Source organism: Accipiter gentilis, chromosome 3 (genome assembly GCF_929443795.1).
Source record: "Accipiter gentilis chromosome 3, bAccGen1.1, whole genome shotgun sequence".
Lineage (NCBI taxonomy): Eukaryota > Metazoa > Chordata > Aves > Accipitriformes > Accipitridae > Astur > Astur gentilis.
In genome coordinates this window covers 324,007-348,547 of record NC_064882.1, presented here as the reverse complement: position 1 = coordinate 348,547, position 24,541 = coordinate 324,007, and the positions used below count along the sequence as shown (strand labels likewise).

General features: G+C 36.4%; 1 protein-coding gene across 1 annotated transcript in view; it reads right to left on the bottom strand.

Annotated features, from left to right (window-relative positions):
• Window positions 1-24,541, bottom strand: part of GPM6A (glycoprotein M6A) — a 127,111-nt gene that overhangs the window by 20,563 nt on the left and 82,007 nt on the right. The window contains exons 2-3 of the mRNA XM_049796053.1: window positions 19,922-20,114; window positions 5,908-6,064 (exon numbers count right to left, since the gene is read on the bottom strand). Coding sequence (XP_049652010.1) covers window positions 5,908-6,064; window positions 19,922-20,114 — 350 coding nt within the window. The remainder of the gene's footprint in view (window positions 1-5,907; window positions 6,065-19,921; window positions 20,115-24,541) is intronic.

Here is a 24,541-nt window from a genome sequence, read left to right as displayed (position 1 = left end):
TGGCTTCTAATCAGCCAGGGGATTCTAAAAATGTGACCTTAAATGTTAAAGCTCTTCAGCTAAAAGAAGTATTGATACTCTGGTTTGCTAAATCTAACCAGCTTAACTTGAATGCTAATCATCATATGCAAATAAAAGGATCCACAAGCAGTGAAGGGATAAATTTACAAGTTTCCTTCCTTTGTCCTGGGCAAGCAATACCAAAAAAACATTTACAATGGTAACTATGAAGATATAAGACTTCAATAAGAAGTTGCAGATTATAAGAAGAACAAAAAGCTGTATATGGTTTCTGTGGGTTTGGGGGATAGTAACTTTAAGTGGGAGAACTGAAAAACAAGCAGTCTAGAAAGCATTGGGAGTTGGTAAAGGACATATCTTTGACCATAAAATTGTGAATTTATGATAATGTCACTGACATTCACAGGCTTAAACAACTATAAAAAGACTAAGATGTCTAGATGCAGTGAAAAAGAATAAGGCAGCCAGGTAAGAACAAGGTTCAGGGAAAAATGCTGATCAGCTGATGAGCATTCAAGTTAAAACTGAGAAGGATTATCTGAACCTAGGGGAAAATAAAGCTATCATCTTGAACAATTTATGATGGCTCATAATAGAAAGATAAAGCCCATGGAGAAAGTGTAACAGCTACCACAGTCAAGCACACTTTGGAAACGTATGACAGCACATTTTCAGAAAATAGTTTCATTAAAAAACCTACTTATTGACCGAGTTTACATGCCAAGGAAAAAATCTGTCATCAATGTGAAAGGCACACTTTCAGCACAACCTGAAGCAAAAATATTTTGTCCAGTTTATCACCAATTATAAAAATTCTATCAGTGAGCAGCAAGACCAAGAAAAGCTGAGAAGCTACTGGCAAGGCACATTATAATGTTTGGTACACTCCTCTGTTAAAGGAAGCAATGAACACTGCAGTCAACAAAAGGGCTGTGTATAAAACACATGGTAAGTTATGCGAGAAGAGGAATGGTCAGTCAAAAGAATGACTTTTTTAAGTGTGACATCTCTGAGTGAGAAAATCTGGAAGTATAAAATAAAGAAAAACAAAACAACCTGGAAAGATTAAAGAAATAAGACAGACCAAAAGTACAGTCAGCATCTAGAAATATATAACAAAATAATTTCTGAGCTCACTGCAAAAGATTTCTAGAAGTATAACAAATAGAAAAAAACCCCACAACTTGCATTCTTCTTTCACTTCAAGAAACCGTGTGTATATTAACAATGTAGTTGGGAGAGTAATGGCATAAAGAGAAGAGATTCTCTTAACCACTCAGCTGAGTTCTGAAGTATTGCTAGGGCTTGACCTTCCTATTTCAAGAACAAGCACAAAAGATTACAAGGAACCCAGTCCTCTCAAAAAATTTAAACACTTGTTTAGTATCCAGAGATAAGATGACTTCCAGAAACTTATTTTATTTACTAACTCCAGCAGCGTTTAGATCGCAAATGTTATTCACCTAAACTCCAATTAAAGGGGCCAAGCAAGATGCATCCTACTAGATTTAGACAGTTGACTGAAGTGCTTAATATAAAGGACCTAACTTAAAAGACTTGAGGGTTATTCTCTTTGCAGAAAATAGGACAGTCACTCACAGAAAAGTTCAGCTCATCTGAGGAAGTCTCCAACCCTCCCTCTCCTCTAACTACTGAAGGAGCATAGGCCCTTCTCTTGGCAATCTTAGTGACATTCCTAGTTAGGTGGAATACGTCTGTGTCACAATATAATCCCTCTGAAATTAACTTCTCCATCAATGACCTTCTGGGTCATTTGTGGCAATAATTCAGGATTCTGGTTTTTAACTATGCAGTCTGAAAGGTCAGACCACCATATGAATGTCACCTTCCCCATTTCCCATGTCAGTGTCTGAAATTACTTATGGCTTTCACTAGTTGGGAAACATGTATAGGGACAAGAGTTTTGTTAGAGGCTTTCCTTATTTAAGATTGGATTAACGAATTCTAGACCCATAAGTACATCTGCTGTGTTGGAGAGAAGGTCCTTTACTTCTCATAAATGAAGAAGCAGTGGCATGAAGCATTCTGCTTTCCTCCGATACAGCAGTATTTCAATCAGAAGGAAGGCCTCTCTGTCTGTCAGCTCAGCATTTTGCCACCAGAATATCCAGATATGGTATCTGATTTTCAGAAATGAGAGCTTCATTTCTAGCATTCATAAATGATACATCTGTTCTGGGTGGGAAAGCCAGCTGAGCCTGCAGTGAACTCCTGTTACACAAAGTATCAGATGTCAATATGATGCAGTTTCGCTGCCTCTAGAATAACTGGTCTGGTAAAGGCAAGATGAAGTGCCAAGTTCATCCTTTACAGATGGTTTTTCAAAACATTTGTGAAGCTTCCCTGGTTTTTCTCGCAAAATAAAATCTGGAAATATTTTGGAAGGTTCAAGTTTTTGTTTAAGCACTCAGGAAGCATGGGTCAAATAGCACATAGGTATTCAGGTAGCCAAAATAATTTTCTAAGGCAGAAAAATCCCTTTTGCTCCCTAAAATAAAAGGCTCCTAAATACTAAAGATACAGAAGATATATTAGTCAGTGCACCCTGGAATATAAAATATGTTTCTCTAGAGCCTGAACATGTTTCTTGTAAAAGGTAAGATACAAAGAATAGAAATACAACTGCCAGGATGAAATCTTTATCCAATGTTTGATGAAATAAAAAGAACTGCTTTCCCATTTCATGGCATAAAATGAGGAAAAAAGCCTCATTTGTGTTTGTTTGTTCATTTTTTTATTGACTCTGTAAGCAGACTTTCTAAAACAAGGTATAAATGAGGCTTTCCGTGATCAAGCTAGCTGAATATAAATAGGAAGGGTATTAAATCACAAATATATGGTGTCACAGTTGGCTTCAGGCCTGTCTCCCATTCTTCACTAATCATGCTGCAGCACCATTATACATAAATGTTTATTTAATTTTCTAAAAGCATGTTCAGGCATTGAAAAATGAAGACAAAAACGACATCCATCCCCCCTTGAATGTGACTGGCATTGTTATATTGCTTTTGTTTTTACTTTTCACAGTAAATTAATTCTGAAAATGCTGCCAATGAGACTCCTCACTGTCACTTTCACAGGCCCTCTCTCAGATCTGAGAGGGTACACTGCACAGCAGCACTGGCATGACTTGGATGTTAAGCCTCTGAATGCTTATGTAGGCTGATTAATCAACAATACAAGCACTGGAAAGGTTAGGTTGAGCTATTTCTTCTCCCATTACTTCAGGCAAAAAAAATTCCTTTTGCCCATGTAAAGCTAGAAAGTGAGCCAGTTACAGGGAAGGAGCGAGGTCAGGACAGGCACATGAAAAGTTTCTGTAGATGTTGGTTTTCAGAGCTCTTAGAAGCCTGTTTTTCAAAGAACATTTTGATAAAAAAAAGAAAAAAAATGATGTTATTTTTCAGATTTCCAGTGAGAAATACAGCTTGTCCATACAAAGTTAAGCTTTTCCTCCTTGAAATTTTTTGTTGCTTTTTTCCTCCATTTTCCTAATAGGTTTAGTCACACATAATAAATATGCTCGTGCAAAATATTAATGAGGAGTAATTTTTCAAAACAAATATCCTGTGTGTACATTTCTGTTAGTATTAAGGTATTGCTAAAAGAAACCAACTGTTTATTCTTTGACAGCTTAGATTTTAATATTTACAAAACTGCTATCTCAATATTTTATACAAGGAAGCTTTCTTGCAACATGTAGTCTGCCAATCCTCTCCAATAGCATTATCTCATCTTGGCAACTGTACGTAACAAAAATTATTACAGCAAATTTGCATAGCAATAGAACAAACTGGGCTTGATATACAAGGATACTGATTAGGTTTGATTTACCTCTCCAGTCATCTTTTTGTTGTACTTACTTAGAACTTATTCCTTCATATCATTGCATGATTTAAAGAACTGAATAAATTACAAACATATCACTGTTGGACTGAAGTATTTTCTAATTCCAAATTTTTTTTTAAATGTAATCTGTTATTCACCCTTAAGAATTTTAAATACGAGATAATCAAAATAAACTAGTCAAATAGTGTATCAAGTTTTAATTGACAAAAAATGCTGTATATTCTGTCTTGGTCTCAAACCTCTAAAGCACATAAGCAAAAGCCAGAATAATAACCCCAAATAGCTCCAGACATTTTTATAGCAATCTTACTGATATATCATCAGGATAAGACAAGCAATCAAACTGCAGACTTTTTTTTGTTTCCAGGGAAAAGAAAAAACTTCCACTAACTTCAAGAATAACAACAATGCATTTAACTCAAAATAATTGATGGTTTATTTTAGCTGTAATATACAGCCTTAAACTTAGCTTCACAATGTATATCACCGCAAGGTTTCTTAAAGTAAAACACAAACATTACAAATTACTGATGAGGAAAGTAAAATGCTGAAGGAATTAATTTAATGAATTATTAATAATAACCATAGAACAGATGCTTAACTGTTCGTTTCTTCTAGACACGTACTACAGCATTACAGTTTATACTGCAAGGGCATCAAAACTGTGGGAGGATGCAGCATTGCTTTGCTGCAATACTGAGGACAGGCATTTATGGGAGCTGTAAATTAAAAACAATGTTCTGAAGAAATTGCTATTCTGTACAGAATTTGAACTAGCTTAGTAGGTTCTCGGTGAATATAGATTAGAGATTTCTTTCCAGCAGATGAAAGCAGTGTTGGTTTAAGCAATGACTGCTCTTTCTTTAAAATGTTTGCAGTCTTTATTTATATATTTATTTAAAGGCTTTAAAACAATTCTTAGTTGAAGTGTCAAAATCATACAATGACATTTGACAGGAACTAAAAAAAAAAGGATTAAAAAGCAGCATTACTGTGGAGCATGTTACATCTATGTAGGGATGGCATACGTGCTGTATTCTCCAATCTCCAATGTGTAGTTTATCTGTGTTCAGTTTAGCCTTAAATGTCAGAATACCCAAAATACTAGTTCTGATACTCTTTAGTGTTACTTGAAGATATTCTCTATTGCCTATATTTGTTCTTAGTCTGTATTCCAGTTTAATAAACATTGACATTTGTAGTAGGGTACAATGGGAAACCCCCCTTTGGCTATTATTTTATATGTGATTTATTGTAAATATTGTATAATATTAAGTGTATCCTCACACCCAGATCTACTTGGCTGTATTTCATCATTCATTTTCCATCAGAAAATATGATTTGTTGATACTGATAGTGTTTGCAGAACTATCCAACTCCAACAGCTACCAAGTGTCCAGGCCTCTTACCTTAGATGCAGAAGAGTCAAATACCAAAAAAGTTAATTACTTACCTGATATTGAACAGAGACCTTAAAATAATCCCAGTTCAAGCAGCCAGCAATTTTAATATGACAAATCTCCACTTAAGGCCCAGTAGAAATCAGAATTTTTTGAATCTAGGTTTTCCAGTGTCATGAGTGGTCTCTCCACAGCAGAGATAACATAGGAGTAAATAATGGACTGTTTGCCAATTAGAAACAAAACAAAACCTGGTGACAGGTCTCAGTTTGTCCCAAAGAGGAACAGGGAACATGTCTAAAATAACAGTGAAAATATTAGTAAGAAAAATATTTCTTGCCCAGTAAAGCTGAAGGCATTACACACTTTTAGTCCTGTCCTAAACAGCTTATGTTGCTGAGGGAATAAGCTTTCGCATTCAGCTGGTGGAATTAATTGCTCCTAGTGATAACCATTTCTAACACTCTATTCTCCTTTGCTATGATTTCTAACCACTAAACTGAAGTATCAGAAAATATTAAAGAAACAGAAAACAAAAAATAAACATCACAAGGCACTACAAATATATAAAACATGTTGAAATTGTCATAATACAAAAGCTTTCTTAACTACTTACCCAGGCACTGACACATCTGCCACAAGTGGTGATTTTAAAATCCCCATAGAGATCCTTGATGGCACCGGTTGTAAAGAATCCCTCCACCATCAGCAAAATGCCATATACAAAGAATGCAGCTGCTACACCATATATCACGTACTTGAAGATGTCAATCCTGTATAGGAAGAGCAACAATTATTTATCTGCATAAATATTTAAAGCTGACTCTGAAATTTCAGGGTGAGATAATCAGACCCACTAAGCCTCAAAGTTTCTACACTGAAGTCAGCTTAAGTGCTGATGTGCTATAATGACAGCTGAAGCTGAGGACAGGAGTGAACTTTCAAATAAAATAACATTGATATAAGAAACACTGGGCCATTTAATTTAATAAAATGCAAAAAATAGATCTATGTGTGTAAGAGCACAACTTGTCAGAATAATTTAGAAGTCAGTTAATTTTCATTTTATTTTCCTTTAAATAAAGTGGGAAGGAAAAAAAGAAAAGAGAAAGGAAACAAGAATCTGACACATTTCCTGTAGCACATTGTATCCAGCATTTAGGTTATAGAAAAGATATTTTGTCACAATCTTCAATAAACCTCTCTACACGTACAAGTAGTTCTCAAGTTGCAATGCCAATCTACACTATCTTCTCTTCGTTATTATTTTTCCACTTATTCTCCAAAGCGTCTGAAACAGAATAATAAAGTCTTCAAGAGAGATCCCTAACTTCAAACCAGAAACATGTTATTATGAAAGTAATAAGGTCAGATCACCTGGTGTTCTTCTATAATGAGGCTTTAAAAACATCATTTCACAGACCCAAAGCCCAAGAAATGGAAGGATGGCTTACAGCATAACATGCAGAGCCCTAGAATGCTCAATTTATTATGGAGGAGATTACCTGGGTTGTCATGTGGTTGTCCTGCCCAGCACTGTGTAAAAGCTCCACAGTGGCTCAAGGAGACTCTGCCTCCTAAAAGTTCTTTCATGACCAGGGTTTGTGAAAAGATGTTTGAGAGCACCTCTCTGCTCTAAGTGTTTTGTCTAAACTTGGAAACATTCCTAGTGACCATTGCCTTGGATTAGCAGGTTTTAATGTTTCCTACTTGGACTTCTCTAAAAAACTAGCCACAGTAAGCTTCCAGTTTATCAATATGGCACAGCAGGAGTTGTGCAGCTCTTTAGAAAATGGTAATATGCAGATTTAAGACCTTAATAAGTTCCAGTCATATTGTCCAGGTCAAGATAGCAACAGCTCATAAGAAAGTAGGACAAAAAATAAGGCAGAGACCCATTCATTAGGATCTGCAAGATTAATTTTGACATGCATCAAACAACTACCCAAACTGGATGTTTCTCAAGACATAGAGATTAATACTTTTATTGTTATGAAAAGAAATATTTAATGATAACATTTCTTTAGGATCACACTTTTTATCATCACCCAAAAGATAACTCTCAATACATGCTTTACATGTACAATAACTAAGCTCAAAACCCATTAAAATTTCTTTGAGTTTGGATTGTTTTCAAGAGATTCTAAGTCAGATTCAAGTTTACAGTTGATATTTCAGAGGTATGACTGTGTCTACAACTTCACTGAATGCCTCTTAAGCTTACATTAGTGTCATAAAAATCCAGTTAAACTTATGACCTGATTGGGGGTGGGAGAATTATTATAAATGAATGGTTTTGGCACTTATCGTAGCATTTTTTCAGAAGGTGATAACTGAAGGGTTCTGGGAATGAGACAGGATACGTTTTTCCCTAGCATTCCAATAACAAAGCCCTCTCAGCTTTTTTCTACATCACTTTTTCTTTCATACTCAAGTGAAAACTAGGGTAAGTTGACATCTGTATGGAATAGATACACGAACTATTCAAAAATGGTGAAATATATTTAATGCTATAGACAGTATTAGATGATGCAAAGCTGAAATTTATTTTAATACATGTAATTGCTGATTACATTGTAAAAATTCCATTTCCTTAATTTTATAGTAATTCAGCCAGTGGAACACTGTTTTAACAGGAAAATTATGTTTTGAACCTATCTTGTCATCATTGATGAAAATAAACTTACAAGAAACAGGCGGCAACTTTGTGATTATTCCATAAAACCTCTTCCAACTCCTACATTATACATCTTACAAACTTGTGACCTCCACCAGTGGCTGAAGTATGGGAGTTCTGCCAGCAGCAGCTCCTCTCACAGACCTCTGTGTGCTCAGTGCTGTAGAAATTACAAGCTATCATTGCCCTAAAGAGATTAAGACTTTGGGGAAGTCCAGAGACTATTTCAGCCCTTGCAACAGCCCTTTAAACCATCCGTGCTGAGCCTCTCACTGAGCTGCTTGTATCAAAAAGTGTACTAAAAGATCTCTGCTTTTTCCTCAGCCTTATGTGTAGCTAAAGGAATAACTTTCACTTAAGCCTTCCTTTCACAAGGCAAGAATATATGTAGCTATACACTAGCCAAATATAGAAATCAATTTCTTCCTCATGCACTCTCTACACAGAGAAGTACTAAAATCTCTAAAGATTAGACTACATGAGATGGAATAGTCAGACTTACTCCAAGGAGAAAGGATCTTGTATAATGCAAAGAGTAATAATATAAACAAAAATTATGAAACAATCATTCAACTACCTCTTTAAAAGTCAGATAGAATTCTATTGCAATACAACTACATTTAGTGTGTGCTGTATTTAAAGAGAACGTATTACAACAGTAACATTTTGTGTATATATATATAATTTTGAAGATAGTGTTGGTATTAAATTATTCTGCAGCATCTAATAAATTTCATATAAACTTTGATTTTCCAATGAAATTATAATAGATAATAAAATATAGGCCTTGTGAAATGGAGATTGCCTTTCTTTAAAATAAAATTTGATTCTTTGTGGATGAACTCAGGGAGATTAATTGCCATCTGTGTTTCAGCAAAGTCTCAAATGCTGCAGGCAGAGCATGACAATAACCAGGGAGGTAGAAGGGAATGGCAGAAGGGGTGATGAACATGAGCCAATGGCCAAGATGGGCAAGGACAAAGAAAAAGGACAAGCAGGGTTTACACTTGTGTAGGCTGGAATGGAAGGAAAGAGGTGGGCAAGGAGCAAAGGAAGAAGAGACAAAATGATAAAGATAAATTTTGTACTCCTGACAGGATTGGAAAGATATACATCAGGTGAAGACTAAAGCTACACTAAATAAGAAGAACAAAAAGAAACCTTGAATACCCATTCACTAAATGCACAAGTCCTGTCAATATTATATAATGATATACTTAAAGTCATGAGACATTTCTATTAAAAGGCAGTCAATGAAGATTGCTAAGATAAACCTGATTTTAACTAATTCGTGTTGATCATGCAATCTTCACATATTAACCTTGGTTGCTGGGTAGAATAAGCTGAATTATTATCTAAACATAAATTAATTGTGAAAAACACCTTGAAATTAGTAAAAGCCTTTTTTTTTAATAGAATAATCTAAAGCATGCTTTGCATAGAGTCTTAATCTTGTAGACGGTCCACAGGTTCCAGATCTGCTTTTTCTCACAACACTATGTTCAGAAATATTAAAAACACAAACATCACTGTCTTCAATTTGTGATTTAAATCAAGCTGATATTTCAATTTTTACTTCTTTTTCTGCTGCTGGGACATTAATTATTCCATATTAAGTGGAATTCCTAACTCATTAATCTGAATCTGGATTCTATCCAACAAGATGAATATTAAAATACCTCTAGAGAAAACACTTTCTTTCTCTGACAGAAGTTATAGATGGAAGCCACCAATGCTAACATCTCAATGAACAGGTTGTAGCTGAGTACAGAATAGACTATCCCAGCAGAGACAAGTCAGAGGTGAGTTAAAACATTCTCAGTGAGTCAGATCAATGTTGCAGATTTCCTACTGTGTATTTTCATGGTGCTTTGGCAAATTCAAGGATTAAAAAATAAAATAGATCAGCAAGCAATGAGATTAATTGTTGAATGATCATATCCATGTGTAGCAGGTGCAAAAAGTGTATTATAACAAATTACTTATTTTTTGGTTGTTGAGACACCTTCAAAAAACTGAGCTCACAATTATTACATCCTGTTTCAAAAGTACTTCAATATTCAAAATTAGCTTCTGTTAACTATGTCTAGAAGTAACAAAGTCTTGGACTTGTGGAACAAGTTGCTTCACTGGAGTAAATCACCATTGCTCCACCATAATAAATGGATTTACTACCCCAACAAATAAGCCAAGAAGAACTGTTAAGATTGACCCTTTATATTTTACAGTGTCCTAAAAGGAATTACAAATTGTAGGAACCCTGAAGCATTTACACAGTCTAATCATGGTATTCTTTCTACTCTCAGTGTTGAAGGCTGGTACTCAGCTAATGCACACCAATATATATTTTTCTATCAAAATTACTTAATATTGCTTTGGAACAATCTACATACTAGCTGGGGATGTTTTTCTTTAATCTGGTTAATATAGGAATGCATTGCAGACATTTATTTGCAGTTAACAGCAACAAAAAAAACCACATTAGTTTGCCCTGTGACACATGATTCTTGTGCTGCCCAGAAAACCTTTTTAGTCAAATAAAGTGTACAGTGCAGCCTGAATAAGCAATTAACACCTAACATTACAGAGGTTTGGGTTGGCCTAGCCCACCAGAATACTAAGTAGTACTGTGGAACTAGTTTTCCAGTATTTATAATTCTGCCTCACATTTATCTTCCTGAATTTATAACTTCTCCAATATAGATAACGACATTCAGATACTACAGGTGCTGAACAGCACATAATTGCCAGCAAACTGGACCTATACTCTCTGAATGCAAGTAGATTCAGGCAATTATGCCTATTTCCAAGCTAAAACAAACCCAATAAGGAAAATAAAATACTATCTAAAAAGCTATCAAAGTACTAAAAAATTACTTAGATTATCATAGTACAATTCCTAATTAAAAAAATGCCTTTTTTTATAGCTGGCATAGGCCAGCCAGCTATAAAAAAGATAGATGAGAAATGCATGTAATCACTGCCATTGGGGTAGGTCAGTTTTGAGAGTTTGGGTTTTTTTTCTTTTTTTGTTGTTTTTTTGGTTTTGTTGTTGTTGTTGTTTTTCAATCACAAGGAACTTTGACTAGTTGATGTTCACACCTAGAATGCACAATAATCTGTTACTCTGTAAAACAGCAATGCTGGCCCTCATGCTGATTCTCTTGTCCCCTGAGGGACTGATCCTAAGAGGCTGTTAAGAGACTGAGATAGCAGCCTGCCCCCTCAAGCTATCTCAAGCTTGCAGAAACACTTTTGCAAATGTGTTTTTTGAAGAGAGACAAGATAAAATAGGATGTTTGCAAGCAAGAAGGTTCGTTTAGGGTATGCAGAAGCCATGCCCCATGGAACTTTAAAAGAGGTGCTCAGGCTCTCTTGCAAACCATCTGGGAACAATTTCTTGGTGTAAGTTCATGACATTATTCACTGAAACAGTTTGAGCAAAGAAGACAGTTGGTACCGTGAAGCACAGAGGAATTATTAGCAAAGGGAGGAGACAACCAAAGGCAAACTTCAGAAGGAAAACATACAGACAGCAGGGAGAAAGAAGGATTTCTTAATAATCGTGTACTACCTGCAAGGTAAGACCAAAAAACTCCAGGTAACAATATAAATGAGGTAAAAGAAACTGAAATATCCTCACTGTGGAGGACATAAAAAAGAAACTAGTAAGAAAATGTCAGGATAGGTCCATGAGGGGTTTTTTCTGAGATTAGGTTAATAGAGAGTCTAAACTTATGAACTTCAGGTGGAAAGAAAAATTGGAGAATGCTCAATTAAAGTTTGTCAGGAAATGGTAAAAGGACAAAGGATTAACAGTAGACAAAGGATAAAAGCAACAAAGACTTTAAAGTATTTTTTATTGAAGTAGAAATAACACATAATAAAAATGAAGCAGAAACTTCTGTTTCTGTATTTCTGGAAGAAATTTTGTATGTAATCATACATATCGTTTCCTCAAAACTAAAGCCAGACTGTTAGGATTATATAAAGAAGAGATCATCATACTATAATATGCAAGTTTTTTACACTCACATTCTGCAAGGGCCAGATTTTGTTATTCTACTCTGAACAGAAGCTGATGTGACATAAGAACCCATTGATTTTATCAGATTAATTTGCGGCATACAACTCTCTACAGGTATGCAGAACACAACCCTCAATCTTCACCCTCTGAAAGTTTGACGGTTGCTTCCTTCCTAGAAATAGGACAGCTGAGATGAGATTTCGTGGAGCACCTCTAAAGACAGTAGAGAATTCACAAGCTAATGGAAGAGGAGCAATAGCAGCGCAAACCACATCTCTGCCCTACGAATCTTGTAACTTTCTTGGAACAGGAAAGGATCCAGCATAAGAATTTAAATAATCATGAAATGTTCGAGTCCAAACCACAAAATTCTGACTATAACATATGGATGAAGCTGCTTCTGAAAGTTGTTTCTGATAATCTAGGCTTCTTCTGTCCGCTCACCTGTAGCAAAACTACTTTCTTAGAAACACTTTTAAAGATGCCAATTACAGAAGAAATCTGGAGCCCTCTTTGCCTGAAGAAGGCCAAAAAAAAATTGCAATTAGTGCAAAGTAACATGCAGACTTCTGGCAGAATTACATGGTGCTGTTGTGCACTATGGATACTGAATACCCAGGCAACTTTATATAGCAATAAAGTGTAAAAATATGTGGCAAAAGCATATCTCAGGATTTGTGAGTATTTCATTATTACAAATGTAAACTTGGAGTCACACACTGTACATACTGATTGTGTAAGACTGACAAGTGAATACTAAAACTCCAGATTAGGATGGTAATAGTTAATTTTAGCCTTTTCAGATCTTCTGTGGAAAGACCATTTATCTTAGTTTTGCATGGCGCGTGAAACAAGATTTAGCAATATGTTTATTATGTAGAAATATATGCCTTCCATTTTACATGTTTATAAAGTAAACTAAGACTAAAAGGAAATAAAGGCATTTAGAAGAGAAAAAGATATTTCCTATGAAGATGATCCACCTGCTGAGAAAGGTCTATTGCAAATGCTTCAAGTCACAGGCACATAGTGATTATAGCCAATCTAAAATTCCAGACAACCAAGAAAGAGAGCTGCTTAACACAGTATTAAATAATACAGGTCTCTGCCTAGAGGTAGTGGACTGTATTTGCACAGATGAAGACCAAAAAATTCATAGAACCGTAGAATGGTTTGGATTGGAAAGGACCTTAAAGATCACCTAGTTCCAACCGCCCTACCATGGGCAGGAACACCTCCCACTAGACCAGGTTGCTCAAAGCCCCATCCAACCTGGCCTTGAACTCTTCCGGGGATGGGGCATCTACAAACTCTCTGGGCAACCTGTTCCAGTGCCTCACCACTCTCACAGTAAAGAATTTCTTCCTTATATCTAATCTAAACCTACTCTCTTTCTGCTTAAAGCCATTACCCCTTGTCCCATCACTACATGTCCCTGGAAAGTCCCTCCCCATCTTATAGACCCCCTTTAGGTACTGGAAGGCTGCTATAAGGTCTCCCCGGAGCCTTCTCTTCTCCAGGCTGAACAACCCCAACTCTCTCAGCCTATCTTCAGGTGGAAATTCATTCTGTAATAAAATATTTTTTGCTGATATTTGTAACTTTTTTCAGATACATAACTTTTTTCAGATATTTTAGAGGTATTGAGTTGACCTAATGCAACAATAAAATCTATTATCTAAACCCAAACATACTTCTAAGAAGGCATACTTTAAAAATAACTATTTTTTTAATAAATCTATCATTTTATAATAAACTTTTCATGCTAATTTTACAGATATGAAGCTAAAAACTTTAGCTTATACTTCCAAGATAATATATTAATTAGTTATATAAAGGAAAAGTAAACTATTGTTTAAATAAACTACTTGGATACTATTACATAATCAGAAGTGTGAAAACAATCCTTACCAAAAGGCAGTCTACACCTCCAAAAAGGCAGTATACATCTCAAATGACTGTACAAGCCTGGACTTCAACCACAGGCAGTCATCCTACTAGTCTGGTATACGCAAACCGTGGCCACCTCCACTTCTTTCCTGTCTCTTCTTCCTGTTCATAGGCCCCAATAGCTGAATTCTTGCCCAGGTAAATCTTCTCCTTACAGAACCAGTGGGGTCATCTGCCAGGGCTCTTTAGGATGGTTGCTGTTTCCAGACACACTATGACACAGCCCTGTGTAAGTTAGCAATTGCTTGTCCTGATACAGACCCTTACGTGTTTTGCTTCCCATATACAAATAGTGTTTAAAACATAAGTTTAAATCTAAAAAACACCAAGTTTTTGTAACAGAACAAACATGTATGAGGAAAACCAGATTAGTACTATTGCGTACTAACTACATGACTAAAACAGAACTACCACATTTTCTAATGCAAATATTTATAAATATCATATCTCGTATCAGCTTGCCTTTACTACAGGTCTCATTGTAATACCTCTCACAGTATTCCAGTAATATCAGTGCAATGATATAAATGGTAACAGTAATATTTTTAGTGGTAGCAATATTTAACTTGTGATAGCAATATTTAACTTGTGATAGCAGCAAAGCTAACAAAAACAAAGAATGCCAGAAGATCAGAATAACATCCGTTTATCTACCTCTCAAAACACTGGTTTCAAACACTAAGAGGGGGGATATAAAAGCTTCTACCCATGCTCTTTTGTTTTTCCCTCAAAAGAAAACAGTTGCACATACATATGTATATTAATAAAGAATGTTCTTTTAATGAACAATGACCATACACTGACTAACAGAAAGGTTATCAGCAAGCATCAAACTTAGACACAACAGCATCTGAAACACAGGCTTTCACATTTTGAAAGGAAGGAAATTTTTAGCTGTAAGAAGGTGGTTCCAGTAGACTGTCTGTGACCCTCCCAACAGAGAAGACAGTGACAACAGATTTACAGATTGTAACTTCACTTAGTTTACTATTTGGCTTCACACCTTTGAAAGGAAGCAAATTTACAACAACCTGAATTAGCTCTGACTGTAGTAGGAAAATGTTGTTAATGTTTCTATCAGGAAGATTTCTTCATTTTCCACTCCAAGAGCATGATTCCCTTGTTTCGTGGCCTATATATCACAAACATGTGACAGATGGCACTAACTGGCCTTGCGAAAGAACTGTGAAAAGATGCTGTTGAGAAACACACCCAAAGTACCTTGTGCTGCTGATTTCCTAAAAATCATCTGGAATTTGTTCCCAAGACCAGAAAAATATAAAAATCCAGCTCATACAATACATGTTTGATAATCATACATCTATTTCTCCTGACTTCAGAATCTTGCAAAATCAGTGATTAAGTAAGCAAATCTACGTATACCCAGTACTTTGCAGATATAGTATTCACTGTGGTTTATTAAGTTATTAGAAGAATGACTGAATACCACATGTGCCTCAAGCAGATTACTCAGTTTCAGTGAAGCCTACAGAGCTGTTAAACTGACAAAGTAGACAACATAAACCTTTCACTTCTTACAGTTAAAATGCCATAAATGCAGTTTTCAGGATAATTTAAACCACCATATTTATTTTCTTAGGATCCCTTTGAATCACAAGAAACTAAGTACTCTACCTCCACTGAAGGAATCCACATCGCAAACAATAGCTTATGACTTCTGCCCCAAACAGGCATTTCTTTACTTGGGGCGGGGGAAGCAGCTACTGTTAGAGCAGGGATAATTTTGATAGTTAAGAAGTCTGGGACTATGGGGAATGAAGTTTCACAAAAGTGATTCGGAAAGCAATACAATTAGTGGTTAGTCGCAAGGGAAAGGTCACTCACTGATAATTCCAAATGTTTTTTATAACCATTTGATTTATTAAAGGTTCATGGATTTAGAAATGACTGTGTAAAGAGAGAAGAGTCTACCTTACTCAGCTTTGTGATTTTTGAAGATATGCTCCATCCATAAGGAATACCTGTCTGTACAGTATGTGTTCTCAGGAATTTGAATACATTTGATTTATTTGAGTTTTCAGGTGTCTAGAGTATCTGTTTTACCTGTGTCACCCTGAAGCAATTCAAGTCAGGCTATGATCCAGTACTTTGAGAAAAAGTCCTTTTAAAAAAAATATCATTGTTACTTTTTAGAAACTATTGCTTTCAGCACCCTATTACAGGCCAAATTTCATTTTGTTTTTTTCCCCCCTCAGAGCAAGCAAGCAAAAGAGCATTCTTTACTGTAAACCTTTACTATAAAAGCACTATCTCTACCCCACCCAGCATCTCTCCAGGTTGTCTCCAATACCTTCAGAATTATTGACCATGATCATTCCATGTTTTAACTTGGAAAGAAAATTATAAATATGAGAAAATTGATTGAACTGTCCGGCATTTAAACTTGCTCTTCATTTTTTAAATTATGAATATCTGCTATTCACTAGTATTTCCAAAGCAGATATGAACTGCAGCTGGTGTATATTATTTGAACTCAGATAAGAGTCTGGGGGAGCTGGACTCAGGGACCATGTCCACGCTGCAGGGCCAGCACTGAGACCATCTCTTCTGTACCATGGGGCTGCTGCTCTTGGCTGAACCCCCTCCAAGGGGATTTCAAGGCCTGTTGCAGGTTCTTAACTCGTTCATCTCTCCCCAAGCATCAGGGCACCATGTGGGATGAGGGTTCCCCACGGGGCAGCCAGGGCCCAGCCCAGCACCCCAGCCAGGGAGAAGGGCAGCCAGGGAGCAGCCGGGGCAGCCCCAGCCCCATGGCCGGCTGAGCCTGTGGTGAGGGACCAGGCTGGGCTGAAATGGGGTCCTGGACCTTGGGCGGGCTGAAGGGAGGGCCCAGGGAAGGCCAGGCAGGGACAGTCAGGGGTGTTGATGCCCTCAGGGACATCGATAGGGACATTTCTGAATGGCTTTGTTGGATTTAGGTACTTTGGCTTTTATTTTAGGCACTTAAAGAGTATTTCAGATCTTGTTTATGCCCCCATTATGCCCTATTTTCTCTACAGGCCTCTGCTGCTGCTTTTAAATTGCAATGAGTAGCTGTATTGACAAAGATAAAAGATACAGGCTGGCTTGTGAGTTGTGTTATTTGAGTTCAGAACACACACAGTTGTGGGCACAGTTAAAAAAAGCCCTTATCTCTTACCACCCACATAAGTAGCTCTCAGTTAGGGATTGATTCTTATTCTGAACGACATCTGAAATCCACTGTGCTAATAAAAATATAGACAGAAACCATAAGCGTGATTAAACAGAATCTAACACACTTCACTCCACTGCAGCATCCGCCTAGCACATTTATCACAGAAGGACGGACTCCAGGTCAGCCTGAGACTCTCCACAGCACTAGAAGCATTAGGAGCCAAAATGTCTTAAATAACCTTAAAAAAGTATAATTTAATAGGGCACACTGCTAGATTTATTTATTTTTAAATTATTATTATTTCTAATCAGGACAATAAACAACTAGGTTTTGTTTCCATTTCAACATGTATAGTTTTAAGAAGGTAGGCACTGCACTGCTTATTTCTACTTGCATATTTTTTATTTCTGCTTTTTGGCCTTTCAGAGCAATATAATTACCATAGGGCTTTTGTACCTCCAACTGTTAATCAATAGTTGTGACAAAATATCAAGCATTTCTTCTCCCTACAAAATTATTTTAAAAAGCAGAGTAATCCTACTTAAGCAGGTAGAAAATTAATGTGTGCAAATTTCTTTCAGAATCACACAGCTTATCCAGTTAAAAGCAATGGCTCATCTGCTTTCAGTCAAAATATTTGCTCCTTCTCCCTTTAAGACATAAGTTTAGAGACAACTTTCACAACTGAATAAACTGAAATTTTGATTCCAGTAGGTCTGCCAAGGAAAGAATTGGGTTTAGTATATCGTTAAGTAAAGAAAAAAAAAACAAACAAATAAAAAGACTACTGACTAAGCCAAACAATAAATGCCAAGAAAAAAAATAAATCACTTTTACAGTTCCTTAATCATTTCCAGTGAATTCTATGCATTTGAACTATGTCTCCTGACTGATATTTTCACTTAAGTATTTGACAGAGGGAAGCTGGAAAACTTGCTATGGAGAGAAAGCATCGATTTGTGGCTGTTCTGCACTAATGGGTCCCTAGGGACTAATAAAATAAGTTAGAGTCTAATAAAATGACTGATCTTTCATTCAGGATAACAATGAACCTTAGCCGCCAAGTCAAGTCAGACTCATTATTCTAAATGACAAGCCAAAATGGCAAAGCAGAAGTCACATACTTCCCATCAACTCAATATATTATTATACAAGAGCATCTAAATTCCTTGGTCCCAAGAAGAAATTTGGATATGGCATAGCAGTGGCATACTTATTTGGTACATTCTCCCTTCTGGCTACTAATTCCACAAACAATACAGCTAACATTCACAGAGAAGCTTTGGAAAAGATGCTGGTAATATAGCACTGCACAAGTTAAGAGATTCAAGATTCTGTTTCTAGCTGTCATGAAAACAGTGGTACCAAGTCAGATCAAATATAAATCTTGTCCATTTTCCTATCTCAAACAATGAATATAACAATATAAGAGCAGGCAAGTTGACAGGATAACCCCCAATGCTATTCTAGCTTCTGGGACTTCTGGAGCTCGGTAAGTCTCTATGTCATTAGAAACCATCAATGGATTTGTTTTCCAAGGTTATCCAGTCCTCCCTTGAACCCATATAAGCTTTTGGCATCCACAATATGCAACCAGCTTCACAGGTCTGCTATACAACAATTGAAGAACCATCACTTTCTGAACCTGCTGCCTACTAGTTTCCTCTGATACTTCAAACTTCCTGTACTGGAAGAGAAAGACAACCTAACCTCATGCACCTTATCCCATCATGAATTAACAGACCTCTAGGCCAACAGCTCTTAATCACCCTCTTTCTAGATTGAAGAGTCCTACTATACTCAATTTTTAACCATATAGCCTCTGTTCTATAACTCTAACCATCCTTTTTTGCTTTCTTTGGGGCATCAATATTGATCACAGTATTAATGATATGGATGAAAGACTGATTTATACAATGGCATAAGTGTGTCCTCTGTTTCTCTATGATTTTTCCAGGTTTGCTTTTTGACATCTGCTAAGCACTGAAGTGTCATTATCATGGAACTATCCATGATAAGAGGTCAATGATTTGATGGATAATCAAATCACTTCACTTCTCCAAACAACATTCATGAAAGACAAGGTTTACAAATTTGAGGATAGGATTCCTCAGCTTTGGTTACCATCATTAGCAGCCAGATAAGAATTTGGATTTCAAATATCTAAGAAAATAATATTTTAAGGAGACAATTTTAAAGAGATTAGAAAATACATAATTTAATTTCAGATTACAGTAAACTACTTTGTAAAATGTAATTAATTTACCAAAGGGAAGGAGATGCTCATCAAAACAAAAGCCTTCCAGAAATACGTTTTCAGGAATAGCAAAGCATGAAACCTTCAAACCAGGTGAATTCTAGGAAAACCAGAAGCAATAGAGTTTTGACATTTCAAATTTCAGGGTTCTGCACAACTCTTCAGTTACTTCTGTACTGTGTTTATTCCCAGAACTAATCCGTTACTTGTTACATGCTCCTGCTTCATCTGTTTAGAGCATAGAGTTTGGGGTGGGGGTTCTTTTGACACTTTTCAGCAAAGAAATTATGACAGGATAAAAAGCATAAAAGCAACCATATATGGAACAGATTCATCAATATTATATGAGGTAATATTTAGTAATAAATTAAATTATAACTATGGGATATTAAAAAGCATTACAAATTGCTTGTAAATAGTAAAAATATCAGCTCTGTCAAAACCTCATCTGCTGAACTTATCCAAATCATTCTTTCCATAATTTTCTTCAGTCAAATTTATATCCTCTGAGGAATTATTCAGCAGTTTTAAAAGGAAACAATTAAAAGAAACTAGAACTTACATGGTAAAGACATCGATAACATCTCCTGCAGCTCTTGTCATTTCAAAGTAGGTTTGCAGAATGTTGACGGTTCCTGAAAGTGCTTCATGTCCACAACCACAGAACAGCGCGACTCCAGCATACAGCAGGATGGTAGCAATCAAAGATGCGTAGGGAATACCTCCCAGGCATTTGATGCAACACTCAAAGCACCCTACAAAAAAGAAAGTTGTGTGTTAATATATTATATCAAGAAAGCAAAAAGAAAGATTTTGCTCTTGAGAAACACTTTTTGAAATGGAAGACTTCGGGCCAAAGAGAGATTAGGTTAAGTATAACAGCCCACAACGTCAGAAAATCTGTGAAAGTACACAGGTTAATTCAACTTCTGAGTTTTCTCAGTTGCTACTTGACCTATTAAATGTAGACAGGCCATCTGATTAACATGAAATGTAAAACAGTTAATTCCTTGTACAGCTTCATGTTTTTATTCAGAGCAGGTTACAATGTTAATCCTAGCTTATACCTATATTCACAATTCCTGTTGCTCACCTATTGGATTACTGAGGAGGATCCTCAATAACAGGAGAACCACAGAAAGAGGATATCCACTTCATTTCCTTCTATCACCATAGGTTTATTCCATTTTTCCATCTGTATAGTGCTGATAACAGAATTGCTCCTGCCCACAGCACCAATTCTTTGTGCATCACTCAAATACCTCACAAGAATAAATGAAGATATCCACTAAAAAGGCACAGAAGTAGAAACAATTATACAAGTTGAATTTTCTCTCAATATATTCTACCCTGTGAAATGTTTCTTAAGTAAGGGCAATTACTCTTGAGTTATACAAGGCCAACCTTTTGTGCAAGCCATCAGAGTGTCTAAACAGATGCCCAGTTCCACAATAAACCCTTTCCCCAGCAAGAGTGCTCAAGTTTCTGGCACTACCTTGCCTAGTTTGTCAAGTAGTTTCATGACTGCAGCATCTCTGACTCCCAAATCTCACCACTCCCATAAGGACTTTTACACCCTGTAGAGCCCTTCCCATTGCTTTCTGGAAGATCAGAGAAGGCAGGAACCACTGGCTGACGGAAGGCAAACATGCATTGAGTCAGTAGCCAGAAGTTTTATTTTCTCCTAAACATTATCAGTTTATGCCAGAAAGGATTTGGATAGAAAACAAGATGAGGCCTGTAAACTTTAAATGCTTATACAGACAATAGCCAATTAAAAATTGCTTACAAGATGTTCAACAGGTGTGAGTCAATATATTTTAACACGCTCCAAATGCTTTAAGCTATGCCAAATCACAGGAGTACCAGAGACACATTAAAAAAAGAAAAAAGAAAGGAAAAAAAAAAAAAAAAAAAAGAGGCACAAAAATGCCATTCTTTAAAGAAAGTATGTCTACTTTTCTCGAAGTACATGTAGCCTCTACACATTAATTTCATATTTTGTCCTTTAAGTTAGTAAGTTCTTATTTCTGTTAGCCAGTAGAACCAAAGTAGTAATTTCCTCTGTGTGTCAAACATTCATTTTCTGCTTTTAATGAACAAATATCAATCTGTCATATGTTTAGCAGCTATTTATACACAAGATTCTCTGAAGAGAACAGTTTAAGCCATTTTCAGATATGCACGCATTTTAGTTAAAAAGAAAACTCTATTGATATTTTGTAAATATAGGTACTACAAAAGGCAATATTTAAACTGCTGGATAATTCCTGTCAGAAAAATATAAATGAATATTGTCATGGTTTAACCCCAGCCAGCAACTAAGCACCACGCAGCCGCTCACTCACTCCCCCCCATCCAGTGGGACGGGGGAGAAAATCGGGAAAAAGAAGTAAAGCTCGTGGGTTGAGATAAGAACAGTTTAATAGGACAGAAAAGAAGAAACTAACAATGATAATGATAACACTAATAAAATGACAACAGTAGTAATAAGAGGATTGGAATGTACAAATGATGCGCAAGGCAATTGCTCACCACCCGCCGACCAACACCCCGCCAGTCCCCGAGCGGCGATTCCCCGCCCCCCCACACTTCCCAGTTCCTAAACTAGATGGGATGTCCCATGGTATGGAATACACCGTTGGCCAGTTTGGGTCAGGTGCCCTGCTTGTATCCTGTGCCAGCTTCTCGTGCCCTGGCTGGGCACGAGAAGCTGGAAAATCCTTGACTTTAGTCTAACCACTACTGAGCAACAACTGAAAACATCAGTGTGTTATCAACGTTCTTCACATACTGAACCCAAAACACAGCACTGTAGCAGCTACTAGGAAGACAGTTAACTCTATCCCAGCTGACAATATACTAAACATGTACAAGACAAAGAGACTTCAAAAATTGGAGTAATTCCCAACCATGTATGCTAGTTGTATAAAAATAGAAAGATATAGCTTGAGACTACTTTTGTTTAAGGACAAATTACTGTATCACAGACAACTGTAAAATACCAAATGTAAAATATATAAATGAACATACTTAAACTGCTGCCAAAGCCTTACTAAGGAACCTGTTGTACAAGTCACCCGCCTCCAGCAGCCATCACAGACCTGCATGGGTGTAACACCTTCCACCCTTCCAATACTCTAGTAACAGCATTTTATATTTTTCTCTCTCTAGGTTCATATGACACTGGTTGAAGAACATGTCCTTCTTTCAATTCATGTCATCCTACTCTACTGACAGTAGGCAGCTTTCCTATTCAGCAGCACAGGGCTTTCAATGTCCAGTGATAATTTTGTGTCTTTCTTCAGTAATTGTTACACTATGGGGGTTTATACCCAGGAAGTCTGTGGGCTTTCCCTCAGTAAGAGGTCTTAGGAACAGACTAGGAAAATATATAAATGCTTTGGGAGTAACTAATTCTGTATGCAGATAAATACAGGAAATCTCTTAAAATTCCTTCAGTCCTGTTTTCTAAGATTGTCCTGTAGTTAATTTCTCAGTGTTTAAAAGCCTACACAAATACTAGAAAAGGATCCTTCACTGGATAATCTACTGTCTAAAAGGCATAAAAATAAGAAATACGTATTGAAAATACATACATTGAGCAAGGACTGCAGGGAAATATATAGCTGCATGATATCAGAGTTTATCACAAAATGCCCATTGCCATTTTGAGCATGGACTAACAGTAGAAAAAGCTTCAGGGAACTAGTAACACTGTACAACTGTCAGCATTATATGAAAAGTAAAAAGAGAGATGACAGTAGAGTGATAATGGAAGTGATGTGTGAGGGCCTGTACAGTCAAACATGAAAAAATAAGGTAGACCTAAATATTTACAGGGACACATGCACTATAGGGAGTGTTTCTTAACATTGCAATAGCTTGGGGCAGGGAGGTGGAAGAGAGATTTTGTAAAGATTTCTTTTTTGCCTTCTGAGACAGGCTAAGTGGAAGAGAGAAAGCTAAGGAAATGACAACACAGGAGCAAAAATAGCTAGTAGTCTGAACTGGAGTAAATTTCATTAAGGTCACACTCACATACAACTGCTGTATTTAATAGTGTGAGTATTGTTATCTGGAACGAGCTGGCTGTGCACTACCTCCTGAAGCTGCTGCACCTCACCTGCTAGGTCCAGTGAGAGTTGAGCACACGCTCAGATGTCACAAACTACATCAAAATCCAGGGTCAGTAATATTACTTCAGCTTTATTATAGTGAAACAGTGTAATACAGTAAAATATCATAGCAGAGTAAAAACCAGTATAATAAAATAAAGTGATAACAGATATAATAAGGTGTGATACAATGAAAAGTTTCATCAGAAACAAATCCCTATTTTTTTTCAAGTTGTTTCAAAATTTGAAAAATAACTGAAACAGATTCATAGTTTGTGAAGAAAAAGTGCTTCTGTTCCTCTCTAACATTAAAACTGTTCATGCTTAGAAGCCTTTGAGGAAAGCCTTTAATAGTAGTATATTTTAGCAATTCAATACTTTCCCACTCATAGAAAATTATTTGAAAAAAATTCCTCCAGCCACACAAAATTTTCACATAATCAGGTATTGCTTATTTACTCAGCTCTTCCATTGGCCTACTACCTTTCTCACTACTCACTTCATGAGTAACTCTCGAGTTTTCAGTGTTGTCAAATCAACTCAAAACTAAAGAAAATCAGTGAATCAGGACAAAGATTTTAAAATGGGTATCACACATCGTTCATACACCACAGAAGGTGATGTGCTGTAAGTAACACTTGCTTCAATTCTTTTCCTTCAACCATTCAGAATGTGGAAACAGCTGTTTAATAACAGAACAATAGAAATGCTATTTTAACTTGCACAATGATATTGAACCACTGGTACAGAATGTGACTCAGCTGTGCAATGTGTCTATATGTCTGTGTGAGACAAGCAGTCATTCACAACTCTGAACACCATCTTCACAATGCAGTTAAAACATACAGTCACAGAAGTAATGACTATGAAAGATAAAAAAGACTGTATGCTCCTTTGATATTTGTTTACATCTGCAAATACAGGTTTCAGTACTTTTCAAACAGTTCACTGTGCTCAATAAGCCTGCACAACACCCTTGTGCAATATAATTCAGCATTTGCTGTCCTTATTTTGTTTATGTTTACCAATATTTTCCCTCACGTAAAAATCTAGATCTGCTGGGA